At 34.9% G+C, this 15,000-nt stretch overlaps 3 protein-coding genes and 1 pseudogene across 3 annotated transcripts in view; 2 read left to right on the forward strand and 2 right to left on the reverse strand.

Moving 5' to 3' along the window:
* Window positions 1-245, forward strand: part of LOC138037761 (uncharacterized) — a 3,971-nt gene extending 3,726 nt beyond the window's left edge. The window contains exon 2 of the mRNA XM_068883660.1: window positions 1-245. This exon is cut by the window's left edge and continues 798 nt beyond it. The gene's annotated coding sequence lies outside the window, so the exon portion shown is untranslated.
* Window positions 1-4,973, reverse strand: part of LOC138033278 (VWFA and cache domain-containing protein 1-like) — a 32,058-nt gene extending 27,085 nt beyond the window's left edge. Inside the window, exon 1 of the mRNA XM_068881042.1 lies at window positions 4,694-4,973. Coding sequence (XP_068737143.1) covers window positions 4,694-4,858 — 165 coding nt within the window. The 5' untranslated portion in view covers window positions 4,859-4,973. The remainder of the gene's footprint in view (window positions 1-4,693) is intronic.
* LOC138038787 (VWFA and cache domain-containing protein 1-like) overlaps window positions 1-15,000 on the reverse strand; it is a 90,114-nt gene that overhangs the window by 34,034 nt on the left and 41,080 nt on the right. The gene's annotated exons all lie outside the window — the stretch shown is intronic.
* Window positions 9,996-15,000, forward strand: part of LOC138033285 (uncharacterized) — a 9,857-nt pseudogene continuing 4,852 nt past the window's right edge.

The following is a 15,000-nucleotide window of genomic DNA, read 5'->3' on the forward strand; positions in this document are numbered from 1 at the left end:
TCTAACCACATAGTGTAAGGGGTACATTTACATCTGCATTGTATTAAAGGGGCGCATCTTTAGCTGAAATTATGAAGATGGCAGACTGGTCATCAGAACGCACATTTAATCGTTTCTATAATTGCAATGTCTATAACACCAATCCCTCTTCATTAGCAGGCAGATTGGTATTATCATAGATATTCAGTAACGTTTATTTATGTACAGACCATTGTATCAAGTCTACAATTAAAGCACTCATTTCTATCATATCACATATTTTTGTTTTTTCCCTGGCTTCGGTTCTTTAAAATCGCACAGTTATCCCATAATGCGGAGTGTATCGAAAGAGAATTTTAAAATTAGACGAGAGGTACTTACCTTGAAGTGTAATTGTAATTCTCTGAAGATACACGGAGCATTATGGGATAATGCTTCCCACCCTTCTGTGTTGGCTTATGCCTATCCCACCCTTTGTGTTGGGGACCTCAGCCAGTCTGCACTCCAGGAGAATGGATTTGTGTCACGCGTTAGGCTGCTTATATATGGTGCATTTGCATGACAATGGTTGCTTTGAAGTGTGACCGCTGACCTCAAGTACTGAAGAGGAATGCACAGTTATCCCATAATGCTCCGTGTATCTTCAGAGAATTACAATTACACTTCAAGGTAAGTACCTCTCGTCTAATTTTAAAATTCTCCCATCTTTCAACGCTTTCCGGCTTCGCGAATGTGTTTTTGAAGTTTGTCAACAGGAAGGAGGCGTGACTGTGATTGGACGACACGACTGAGACAATGCAGTCATGTCGTGAGACCCAGGGGAATAAAGAAATTTGTGGTTGACAAACGACGGTTCGCCACCCCGGTACGGCTCAGTTTGTTATCAACGGTCGAAGACGTGGACACTTTGGTGCTAAAGCACCGCCTTCGCACGCTGTTTTGTTGCAATATTCACCGCCTGAAGTTGCTCGCTGGACTGCTATTGCGTTGATGGTGGGTTGAGATGAAAGTTCAATCTTTGACAATTGATTCTGATATGGAATTGTGACCGTGGGAATATTTTATCCAGGAATAATTTGACTCAAATTGGTGGCACCTGAGAATTTAGTCTCAAGCCTTAAAGTGCCACTATGATCAAATTTTTACCTCTCTGTTTTTTAGGCGTAGCACAAAGAATTCTATGAAAGAATGAAAATGCCGTTTACCGTTTGCAAATACCTGCATTAGTTCCGGAGATATTTAAGTTTGAAAAATGTGTAAAATATGCAAATTAGATGACTGATGATGTCATATACTCAACCCAATATTACATCAAGTATATAAATTGAGCTATCTTTGCCAATTTGCAGCGCAGACCATTGAAACTTGGTAGGCTAATAGTTCTACAGAAAACACACCTACGGCTATAAAACAAATTGGTAGCTCCTGAAACTTTAGTCTCCAGCCTTGGGATTTTATTATAACCGTCTACAACCCAGAATTGAAAAATGGGTCAAATCGCGCCGGATCTGGAAAATAACCACACAGGAAGGAAGCTACCCAAAATGGCAATAAGGTTTGGCTTTTTAATTGTGATTTTTTTTCATGTAATTCTCTTCTTTTAAGCTTTTTATCGGGATTCCCATACAAATCCTTATATTTTTGTCGGCCATTCTCACACTGAGCTTGGGGCGCCTGTGCTTCACCGTGCAAGGAAAGGCAATTCCAAGTTTTGTTTGGCAGAAAATTATTGAAAGCTGGCTAGAATGGAAAGGACCATCTCAAATAGGACAGGAACTGAGACTTTCCAAACAAACCATTGCCAAAATTGTAAATATCTTCGTTCGCAGAGGGAATATCGAAGACAACAAATGACGAAATATCACTCGCGCGCGCTAAATGATGCGATAACTGCAGAATACCCGGCCACTCGAACTATATTCCACGTAGCCGGCTACGCGGTACCCAGAAATGGGAATGCACAATAGTGAAGAATGCCCCGCCACTTGAACTAAATTCCAAATGAACTAAATTTCAAAATGGCGCGGCAATGTTATACGTGCTTGCTACGGGGTACGCGGTACGCCGTTACACTCCTCGTTCTTAAAGCGTCAAAGCCCAAGTAATTCGACAGACAGGAGATTGCGGAACTGTGGACTCGGAAGAGCGTTATATAAAGAAATGAATTCAAAATGGCGCAGCATTGTTATATGTGCTGGCTACGCGGTACGCTGTAGGCTGTGATAATTAATAAAGACACAGTATTGTGCATTCCTCGTTCTTTAAGAATCAAAGCCTAAGTAATGGTCTACAGACAAGAGACTGTGGAACTGTGGACTCGGAAGAGCGTCACCAGTATTAACAACGTGAAAACCTTCAGCTTCACAAGCAAGATGCGTACGGAGAATTGTCTGGTTCTCGTTCTAAAGGTTGATATTATAAAAGCACTTCATCGGATTTATTGACGGCACGAACTTCTTTCATAACCATCCTTTTCAAATTTCAACATAACGTTTTAATTTCATATTTACAAATTTTATGTTGGTTACATGATTAAATACATCAATTCCATGGAGAGATAATTCTACTATGGATCACTATGCAGTCTGTTGCCGCGATCCCTTTCAAAAATGAACCAATTACAAAATATAAAGCAATTTTAACGGTCAAATAAAATAGTCAATAAAGCATTTCCTGGAATCTTGCCCAATTCCTCCGAAAACCCATTGGCCTTCAACAACGTGTCCACGATGATATTTTCGTTTTCCTATTTTCGACTCATCGATCTGCACAACTTTTCCATTCTCCGATTTTCCCGATTATACGACTCTTTCGATTCTACGATTATTCCTATTGTCTAAGTTCAATACCCCTCCCCCTAGAATATGTTAGTTACGCAGTGGTCTTCAACGAGATCATGCGCTGAATACAGCACTCGTTTCAGTGATTAGGCCTACCGGTAAGTACTCATTAAAATTTTAGCTTTCATTTTATGGTTCGGTTAACTAGACTTTTTAACGAGATCGTGTGAAGAATATAGCACTCGTTTCCTGATTAACTATAAGCGTTCGTTTCAGAAATTAGGCCTAAGAACTCTTTACAAATTAAGATTTCGTTTCACGGTTCGCTTAAACTACGCTTTTTAACACGATCGTGTGATGAATATAGCACTCGTTTACTGATTAGTCCTAAGCGCTTGTTTCAGTGATTAGGCCTAAGCAATCTTTTAAAATTTTAGCTTCATTTTACGGTTCGGTTAACTAGACTTTTTAACGAGATCGTGTGAAGAATATAGCACTCGTTTCCTGATAAACTCTAAGCGGTCGTTTCAGAAATTAGGCCTAAGAATTCTTTACAAATTTAAGATTTCATTTCACGGTTCGCTTAAACTATGCGTTTTAACACGATCGTGTCATGAATATAGCACTCTTTTACTGATTAGCCCTAAGCTCTTGTTTCAGTGATAAGGCCTAAGCAATCTTTTAAAATTTTAGCTTTCAATTTACGGTTCGGTCAACCACACTTTTTACCGAGACCGTGTGAAGAATATAGCACTCGTTTACTGATTACTAAGCACTCGTTTCAGTGATTAAGCCTAAGCACTCGCTTAAAATTTTAGCTTTCATTTTATGGTTCGGTTAACTACACTTTTTACCGAGACCTTGAGAAGCATAAAGGTGCAGGTCTTGACATTAGAAAGTTCTATAGCATTCTAGAACTGTTCTAGTTAGAAGAGCTCTATAGTGATTATATGTGAAATATAGAATGGTCAAGGATGACATTAGAAAGTTCTATAGCATTCTAGAACTGCTCTAGTTTGAAGAGCTCTATACAAAGTTCTATATCATTCTAGAACCGCTCTAGTAAAATGGTCGTATGTGCAAACTTCTAAACTTCTGATTAAAGTACTAGAGTTCCAGTTCAAGAGTTCTAAGTCAGTCAAATTCGCAGTTCTAGAGTTCCGAGTTCTAAGTAGTATAATTCTCAATTGTTATATGTTACCCTTTGTGGGCTCTAGAATGTCTAGAGTTCTAGAATCACTCGGTTAAATACTAAGCACTCATTTAAGCAAAAACAAATACCCATGAATACCATGTAACCGCGTTATACCTCGACCGCATCCAAGCACCTTAAGTGAGCTAAAATTAATTAAATTAAATTAAAAATGGACATGAAAACTTGACTAAAAAGTAAACGGACGAATATGTGTATGGTTCGTTCTTTAAGCGTGTGCGTAATAGACAAGAGAACCGTTCGGTAATAGACGGGAGACGGTTCCGTTAACTAGACTTTTTAACGAGATCGTGTGAAGAATATAGCACTCGTTTACTGATTAAGCCTAAGAACTCGTTTAAAATTTTAGCTTTCATTTTACGGTTCGGTTAACTACACTTTTTAACGAGATAGATTTTCAGAAAGATGTTAAGGTGGGATCGTAGAATAGGAAGAATCGGAAGTATTGAATCGGATAATTACACTTTACCGATCCTAATCCACTTACCGCGTATCGCGTAGCCTGTTACTTAAGATACTCCGCCATCTAGACTTTAATTCTTTCCGCGTACCGCGTAGCCAGCTACTTAACATACTTCGCCATCTTGACTTTAATTCTTTCCGCGTACCGCGTAGCCATCTACTTACGATACTCGATGTGGCGGGGTATTCTGCAGTTGCTCCAAAGGTGGGGTGGTTCAATTTTTGCAAGTACAAGTTAACTAATAATTGTGTTGGTTACCTGCAAAGCTGAGACACCAAGTCCGTCTGTGGCCAATTTAGAGAGCGTTTGACTGAATAACCGTACATCAAGCAGATCCCCTGAAAGGCTCGGACAATGCAGGGTCGAAAAAAGCATTAAAATCACCAAATATCTACTGGAGTTTGTAAACAGTGAGGCGGCCATCGTGTCGAGATCGTCGTCTTCAAAACGCGATTCGTGTATGTACTTCCGTCAAAGGCACAGTTATTCAGAATGAAGTGGATGTGTATTATTACTAGTTACTGAATAGTTTTACGATGACGTTATCGCCCACGGTCATTTCTCAATTGGAACCACAGGCACCCCAAGCTCAGTGTGAGCATGGCCGACAAAAATATAAGGATTTGTATGGGAATCCCGATAAAAAGCTTAAGAAGAGAATTATATGAAAAATATCTCAATTAAAAAGCCTAACCTTATTGCCATTGTGGGTAGCTTCGTTCCTGTGTGGTTATTTTCCAGATCAGGTGATTTCAGCCATTTTTCAATTTCTGGGTTGTCGACGGTTATAATAAAATCCCAAGGCTGGAGACCTAATGCTCAGCTGCCACCAATTTAAGTCAAATATTCCTGGATAAAATACTCCCACGGTCACAATTCCATATCAGAATCAATTGACAAAGATTGAACTTTCATCTCATCCCACCATCAACGCAGTAGCAGTCCAGCGAGCAACTTCAGGCGGTGAATATTGCAACAAAACAGCGTGCGAAGGCGGTGCTTTAGCACCAAAGTGGCCACGGCTGCGACCGTTGATAACAAACTGAGCCGTACCGGGGTGGCGGCCCGTCGTTTGTCAACCGCAAATTTCTTTATTCCCCTGGGTCTCACGACATGACTGCATTGTCTCAGTCGTGTCGTCCAATCACAGTCACGCCTCCTTCCTGTTGACAAACTTCAAAAACACATTCGCGAAGCCGGAAAGCGTTGAAAGATGGGAGAATGAAAGCCGTAGTGAACAAACTTTTGCGCATTCATGCCGCATTTTTTGGTTAATAGGACTTTGTACGTAGAGGGCTGTTCGCGATCGTAACTGTAGTTATCAAGCCTTCAAGGAATTAACGTTAATTATGCAAATAAAACATTTTCCCGTAATTTGTCAACCTCAAGCTTTCAAGGAATTAACATGCAAATATACAAATAAACTTTGTTTTCGTAGGATATTGTGCTTCGAATATTTTGTGGTTGCAATTACTGAAGCCAGTGAAATTTAATTATTTGCGTCTGAGAGAAAACAGTCGTGTTATTTTATTTAAAATTTTTATTGCTTGTTGATTTAATTATTTTTTTGTTTTTACGCCCGTCAATCCAATTGCATGCAAGTAGCATGTACAATGTACTATGTTATATTTGCAATTATTTTGTAAATTAGGAATTCTATATGTTTATATAAAATTACTTTGTTTTTTATTTATTATAAATGTGTTGCAATAAAATATTACACGATGAATTTAGTCAATATTATATAAATTGTCCATTTTGTAAACATTAGATATCTGATTATTATACAGACAAACAAAGTAATTGCTGTGAACAACCTGATATAACTGTTTACTATGCATTAATTGTGGCCAAATTGGTAATGAGCTGTTTAAAACTAATTACATTGATTTTCCTGGAAACAAATATAGGATTCACAAAAAATCGATCTATAGACGAAAATATCATATTCAAAATGTATTATCAGATATATCACTCAAAAACAAATTAACAATGTCAAGAGCTATAACAAACCGTGTTTGTCAGAAATTTTATCTATAAACACAGTTTTACCTCAAGTCAACCAAGATAGAAGAAGGATAATATCAATCAAATTTATAATACACAAACGTTTTGAGGTGTGGAATTTATCTCATGTGATACCGATTTGTAAATCTAACAAAACTCTGAAATGTTATGAGGAATATTGGAACAAAATCCAATCATTAATAGGTGACCAACTTAATTAAATTTCTTGTTACATTGTACAACAAATCTGGTGGAAACTGATGGACACATGTCCGTAGTAATATTCTGATCGATAAGTCGAATTTCATTGAAGACATTTTTCTTGATCGGATTCTAACCCTGTTAGGTACGACCGTAAATCGACAAGTATTTTTGCATATGTTGTGTAAGCGAATTTACTCTATTTTTCTTTTGTAATTTTTTGTTTCTGTAAATGTGCTCAAAATAAGACCAGAACCTGATATTACACCCAAAACGATAGGATTGAGTGTAATAGCTCCAGTGATTGTTCCTATGGCTACCAATCCGGTTGATCCAATTTTACATGACAAATCCATTGTTGTGTAAAATTTATGACTTTTTTTTTATGATAGTATTTATAGATTTCTTTTCTTTACACAATTTGCTCCTGTGATAAGTCCTTCGAGATATGGTTCCAATCAAATATGTCTTTAGTTTTGTTGCCAGGCATTATATTCCTTGCTTATATAAATTATTGGTTGTTACCAACAGCCTGTTTAAACTCATTACGCAGTTGTGTTCTAAGGGCGTCGATAGCTTGATCGAGTTGACCCTTTGACACTGCATGGTTGTCGTTTATTCCATCTTTTATCACCAGATGACGGTCTTCAGTACCAAGATGACCATCACTATTGACTAATATTTTTTCTTTATTATGAGTGTAAAAATCAGAATCATCAAAATATTTAACAGTATATTCAATTTTATTTCACATTTTCATCTACAATATCATCTCCGATTTCATCTTTAACAAAAGGCATATTTATATTATTACATTACATTACATTAAATTTTGAGAGTTTTATATTCAATTATAAACGGTGTTGTGTTTGTATGTGTAGTTAAACGAATTTTACTTAAGTTCACGAATAAATATTTACATTTATTTTCATTTTATTAGCTGTTTTAACTTCAGCAAGATAAGGACCACCACCGATAGAATCTGAATCTATTGTTATACAAATAAAATCACCAACACGAATATTTGATTTATAAACTGTAATAGATTTTATAAAAAAAAAAAAAGAAATAATTTGTTTTTTACTGTGCCAAAAATATAAGAGGAATATGATTTTTGTCGTAGAACTAATCCTGTGATCAGCATTAGTCAAAAATCCAACCTGATAAAGTCGTAAACCATTTAAATTAATGTCACCTAAATCTTTTCTAAGATATCGTGAATTAGCTACTAATCCTGTCATCGATTGGTTAGTTGTGTAGTTGCCAATGACAAACAATCTTTTACCTAAGCAATCAAGATCTCCTCTAAAATTTACTTTCATATAATTAGTGGTAAAATGTGAGTAACTCATTGCATCCGATTGATTTCCTTGGATTTTGAAGATTAGTGATTCTGTGCCCATTCATATTTATGGGTATATACATTTTAAATTTTTCATCAGACGATATTTCATAAGCCTTTTCATAATCGTATATATCCATTGGAATATAATTTATTTTAACATCTTTGAGTCCATAAATAATGATGTAAGTTGGTAATTTTGATGGTGATTTATTGTCATAAGTAGCTTGAAACTTAACATATAATCGTCTTTGAATATTACTTGAGGTTGAATCTGGTGATAAATTTAAAATACATCTGATACATCGTTGATTTGTTATTAAACCTGTAATCTATTGATCATCATTTGTATAACTACCTACATTGTATAAATGTTTTCCATTACAATCAATATCGCCACTGAATCCTGATTTTAAAAAAGTATCACCACAAAATTTGTAACTAAGACAATCTTTTTGCCCAAAAGTTGGATTAGCAATATTAGTGATTCTTTGGTTTCTCATATCGATTGGATTTTGAGCCTCTATTTTGCCATCATCAACATTCAAATCAAAGAAAAAGCTTCTAATTGTAAATGAGTAAGAGCATTAGTACTTCCATGAGCTCCTGGTGCAACATTTGTTATTTTTGAATTGTCCATGTCTAATATTCCAAACATTATCACCTGATTTTTTGAGATAATTATTCAACTGTGTTTTATCGGCTTTTAAGGGCAGCTGTATTGGATAGTTGGTGAACAGTAACAGCATCTGTAAAAGAGTACCATCGCTTAAATCAGTTATTTTATTACCATTCATAGGGAGATCAGCTGTGAAACCGCCAGTGGATGCATCCTTTTTAATATAATCAGTAAGATCAACAGAATCACCTGATCCTCCATTGGCAGCTATTAAATCATTAACTTGTTTTTTGGTTAAAGTATGATTATTTTCTGTTCCTTCTTTTAAATTTGTCAATTTTTTATTATCCATATCATAATCCCCATCTTCAGTTAATAAAAAACCAACTCCTGGAGGTCCTTCAATTTTTTTAGTATTTGTTGTTTCTAATAAACCGTTTGAATAACTCATTTATATGATTAGTGTATATTATAATTGTCCATTAAAATTTTTTGTTGTAAATTTTCGCAGCTTATCAACATAGATAAAGGAATATGGATACTGTGTTGCTTTTTCATATTGATCTTTTGATATATTGTTTTCTCGGCAAATAAGCGATTTTTCATTATTGCTTGGAAATTCATAAATGCAAAAATGTGAGCAGTTTAATCTGGTATCTTTCGGGGTCTTATAATATGATTGAAATAAATATATTACACTACAATTTTTATGCCATCCTCTGATAAAATAATCAATCAAAGGCTTTTGGTTTTTTTCACAAACAAAATCATTAAATATGACAAGCTTTTGGTTATCATCTGTTAATTACTAGCTTCAATAATGTCATAACCAACCTCATCACTTATTGGATTGAACATGTTCAATAGATTTTGATACTTTGATTGCTCTAGGTTTTTGGCATAGAGGTATATGTTATCAAAGTACAACAAATTATAAATCATATGCATCAAAGTGTTTTTCCCGATCCACTTGGTCCACATATCAACATCCTGAAAACATTTGTTTGGCCTAAAAGGGTATATCTGCTTATAATTTTCAACATTATCATCAGTAGAATCGTAATTTGGTATTCTCATTTATATCATATTGGTATATTATTTCATAACATAATGTTCAACACCGTGTACAAGATAGTGTTGAACATGGTGTGAAATGCTATCTTTTATATACAATTTTCCATTTTTATGTAATCAAATAATATAATCAAATGACTTTACGTAAGTGGAAAGAACTTGCAAAAAATAAATCTGAATTAGGACATAGAATTAATACTGTAAGAAATGCTATTATACAGCATGATTTGGGCCAAAAAACAAGTCAAGCATCTTTCACCAAGGTGTTTCAACCAGTAACAACCAAAGTGGATGATGTTATTGCCATCAAATTAAAAATGTCTCAAACAAAGCGACCACCAATGAAAAAAGATGAGGTTCCTAATTATGAAATAGATATTGAAGATGAGGTTCCAGACATGAATCTCGGTGATTTATTGAACCAGTATTACCACAGCAAGAAAAACAACTTGTTCCTAAGCCGCCAACATATGAAAAATCAATATTGGAAGGTAAAAAGCAGATTAATTGTTCTTTTCTCAAGAACCTGATCTTCCTCCAGAATATGAAGAAGATGAAGTTGATTGTACCTTAGAAGATGATGATATGGAAAATGAAATATTAGACGATCTTGGTTTTGGTTTAAAAAATTATGATTCTGTTGAAAAGGTATTAAATCAACCAGAAATGACACAACAAAAAAAAAAACAGACAATATTTCAACAAGATTATCAATGATGCCAAAACGAGAAGAAATCAATGAAAAGGTTATAAAGCTGCTATAACTGAACAATTTAAAAGAAGTTCAATTTCTGAAGCTGCCAGACAAATGGAAAATAAGAGAATAGATAATGCCAGGGTTACATTGAATGCATACATTAAACACTATGAAAATAAAGTCAAAACAATGAAAGGTTATGGACTTAGAAAAAAAACAGATAGGTGGAGATGTAATATTTTTCAATAATCCAAAGCAACTACTCAAAAAATTGGAATTAATAATTGGGGATAATTAGCGGGAAATAACAGCGTTAAAATGAGAAATACTCGAGTTGCTATATTAGACACATTATTGAAGGCGTCAACAAGTAATAAATCTCAATATGATAAAATGTACAAGAAGTATTTTAAAATTTAATGTAATGATATTGTATATGTATGGACAGAGAAGTAGTATTATCTAGCTATTCGGTAAAAAATGTACCTTTAAACAGACCTGAAAATTTTGTTACGAAATTCACAAACCAATCACTTTAGGCAACAATTTTGAATACCAACTTGGTTTTAATATGATCATTAACATGTCTTTCACTTGGTTTAATGTTAATCCAAGTTACAATAATCAAAAGATTGCATACAGCCTTAATAATGGGACAAGCTTTCAAGATCTCACTTTTCCAGCTGGTGTTTGGAATTATAGTGATTTAAATGCTTATCTCAAACAAATAACAGGAAACGATGATATATCTTTGACTTTCAATTCAACAACATTCAGAGTTAAAATTGTATTACCAACCTCAAGTCAGACTTGATTTAACAAAATCAGATTTTAATGATCCTACCGGTTTTGCCAAAAAGATATTGACAAGTGGGACACATATTGGTAGTAAAGTTCCAAATTTGAGTCAAGATACAGACGTTCTAAATATCCATTGTGACCTTATTAATGATAGCTTAGTTGATGGTGAGGATACGGATATCATTTATAGTTTTAGTACCAGCGTGCTACAACCATCGTATTCTTTAACCTTAGAACCAAGAAGAATCACCTTTAATCCTATCAATAAAACCACTGTATCTTCAATAAGAATGTGGGTAACAGATTGAAAACGAAGGTTGCTCAACCTAAACGGAGCCGATGTTGCATATTCATTGATTTTAAAAAGAGTGGAATAATTTAACATAACAGTATGATGAAACCGTATGAATTCAAAACATTATATCATCCACGACTTGGTAGATTTGTATTTCAACACAAAGGATCTGGTATTATTGTTATCAATATTTGGAAGCCTGTAAAAAGTATTATGTCATCAGTTTTTAAAAAAGTTGGCAAACCACTAGGTAAAAAATCATTAGAATCTGCTATATCAAATAGCGGCGACAAAATCGGAAAAACTATCGTTGAAAAATCTGGCGATCTGATTATGAAAAAAATCTCTGAAATGAGGAAATCAAAAAATAAAATGATTACAAGACCTCAACAAGCTGTTGATATATCAAAACAAAATGAAAGCACTGATATGATATTAAACCGTTTGATATCTGGTGATGGTATTAAAAGAAGACGAAAATAATTATATAATGTAATATTACAATGGCTTTTAGAACAAGTGAGTTTTGCAAAGGAACGAATATGTTCGTTTTCAATTAGATGATGTAATAAGAGCTCCTGCATGATAACAATCAACAAATTTACAATCAATGATAAATCTTCATTTTTTGATTGGTACAATGGATACTTTGAAGTTCGTTTTCAGTTAAAAAAAAAGCTGATGGAGCAGGTTATGCTGCTGCAGATAGAATAAGGGTTATTAGTATAAATACACAGGTGATTATACAAAATCGCGCGCTCTCATTGGCTCGCTATCTCGGATTATTAGCCGATAATCACCTCGACGGACAAAATGGCTGCCAGTAGTCGTTTTGCCACTGTAAGTGAAGATGATTTCGCGTTGAAATGTTTCTCTTTTTTGAAATAATCACCAGTGTATTTATACTAAAACAATTATTCGCCTCAGGCTCAGTGATTATCGGTGAATATTCACCGATAATCACTGAGCCTGAGGCGAATAATTGTTAATTAATGGCGCTCATAGCCTTATTAAAACATCTTATGATAAAATCAGCTGGTAAAATAGTATATGATACTGATAATCTTCATAATGTAACTTTAATGTAATCTTTTAGAATATTCTGATGACTATTCAAGATCTGTTGGTAAAAATAGTTTATGGTATTTGGATTCAAATAATACAACCGCTGCAAACAACACAGATTATGAATGTCGTAGGCTTCTTACTCAAGCTGTAAATAATGATGGAACAGGAGGAGCGAAGCATATTAATGTTATTATTCCTCTGAATCGTTGTAGCTTTTTTGAAGAATTGGAAAGCAAAATGTTAGTTCCTATGCAGATTCAATTTAACATCACTTTAAGCGAAGATGGAGAATTAATTCACATGGCAAAACGGTACTGATGATGGAAGAGTTGTAATAGACAGATTTGAATTATGGTTACCAAAATTGATTCGATAGATAGTCTTTAAGTATTAGTATTAGTATTTAAGAGAATTATATGAAGTTTCACAACCAACTAGAACAAGCGGTTATTTTCAAATATCAGCTTCGATTGATAATGTTAAAACGGTTTTTGTATATCTTTAAAAACGTTATCGCAATGCTAATGCATGGATCCCGACATGAAGAAACTACTCCATGCAAAATGGATACATTTAGTCTTGATAATTCACCTTTGAATAATGGTCGACTTGAGTATGGTAATGGTGTGTTTTATCCTGAATTAGAATACGATAGTGATAGCAAAGTTTGAATATTCAATGATCTAATGGCATATGCAATGATAAAAAATGATTACAACTCTGGTACTCAATGAAATTTGGCAAATTATGTAACATATAATATATACAAGAAATCACTCAACTTTCTGAAATCAATGTAAAACTATCACCAAATCATAGAAAGAATCTAAGCAGTGCTTATCAAAAAAGAGAAACAATTGTTGTGAGGTTATCAAATAATGCTTTGACCGGTTCTGATACACTTTATGTACCTGTACGATTAAACAAAAACAAACAATTAAAAAAAGGGATGGATATAAAATTGTCCAAAACGAATATTCGAAAGCAAGTTGGAGGAAGCTTAATACAATTTTATCATTAGGCAAAACATTGCTACCAGCTTTAGGAAAAACACTTGGTTTATCAGCATTAGCTGGTGCAGCTTCAGAAGTTCATTTTATATAGCGCACGTGCTCGATGCATGACGTGGCATGTGAATTTGCGTGCGCTGTGAGGATGCGCAGTAGCAATGGGCGCGAACGTCGTTAAGATGGCTTGTCGCAGAGTTGCCTTCTGATTGAGCTTATTTCTTTCGAAATAGCCACCATCTCACTTCACTCACTGAAGACATCTCTGTTTTGGGTACTTTAGAGCTGGCAAACCAACTTCTCGATTAGAGCCATTCTGTCGTCAATAGAAATCGTTGATTTTCCCCCTAGATGAGAAAGACCGTTGGTGATTTCATCATCAGCTTCCGTGAAAGCTTTACCCTTTTGCGGAAAAACAGCCAGTGTTTTCTGTTCGTCCACTTAAAGCGTGAAAGGCAGGTAGAAAGTCACGTAACGCGAATGGCGTTTTAGTGGATCCTTAAACAAAATATACCCTCATGGAGCTCAATAATGGAAAGTCAGTTGGATAAACTAGGCAGGCGGTGAAAAACCAACACCTGGAATCTCAAAAGCGACGAGTAATGGACTTCGACAACAATCTACCGCCCGTCGAGCCGAAATCAAAGTCAGCTGTATTTCTAAAATGATATTTTACCAAGTGTGCTGTTATGTAGAACACTGAAACCAAATGGAAAATTCTCTGGTAACTTATGGGTTCAACAAAGACAGAAAACGAATCGAACACCTTACGTGGATCTGTGATCAACTCTGCACAGTCTTCAGGTAAAAAAAATAATTGGAAATGTGACAGTCAAGAATTATTTGAAAGAAAGCTTGTCGTGTATTTTGTTCTTCATTATTCAAGGAAAAGGTTCTTCATGTAAACGGTTTGATCCTGAAATTTAGTTTGTTGCAATATTGCGCATATTTGACAAGATTGAGTTTGTTCTCTTCACGGACGTAATGAAATAGAAGGGATTTTTGCCTCTAATAGCAAATATGTTGTTTGTTTCAAAAAATTGTTCGCTGGAAAAGTTGGCCTTTATGAATTCATCATATTTTATGATATGCGAGCTTAACTGGATAGTTTTTATGGCAATAGTAAAGCATTTTCTTGTCAAAATGATCGAGGTTAGCGTCTTTCTGGTGTGTTAAGTTAATTAAATCGTGCGTTTGTACTTGCCGTCTGCCGCGCAACCTTGATTTCCACTCTCAAAATTACCTCCAGAACCTACTTTTTGCGTAGAATAAGCTTTTAGAATGATGTTCTTATTTTGCAAAAAGCAAGCTAACAAAATCTGTACCTTGCTGAGTTCGCATTTGTTAGCGTTAAGGCCATCCCCTTTTTTTTCTCCGTTTCGCGTCGTCCGACCGATCGACATTTTTGGCATTTTCAAAACAAAAAAAAACAAAAAAAGAAAAGCTAACGACGT

The sequence above is a fragment of the Montipora capricornis genome, chromosome 2 (genome assembly GCF_036669925.1).
Source record: "Montipora capricornis isolate CH-2021 chromosome 2, ASM3666992v2, whole genome shotgun sequence".
Classification (NCBI taxonomy): Eukaryota; Metazoa; Cnidaria; class Anthozoa; order Scleractinia; family Acroporidae; genus Montipora; species Montipora capricornis.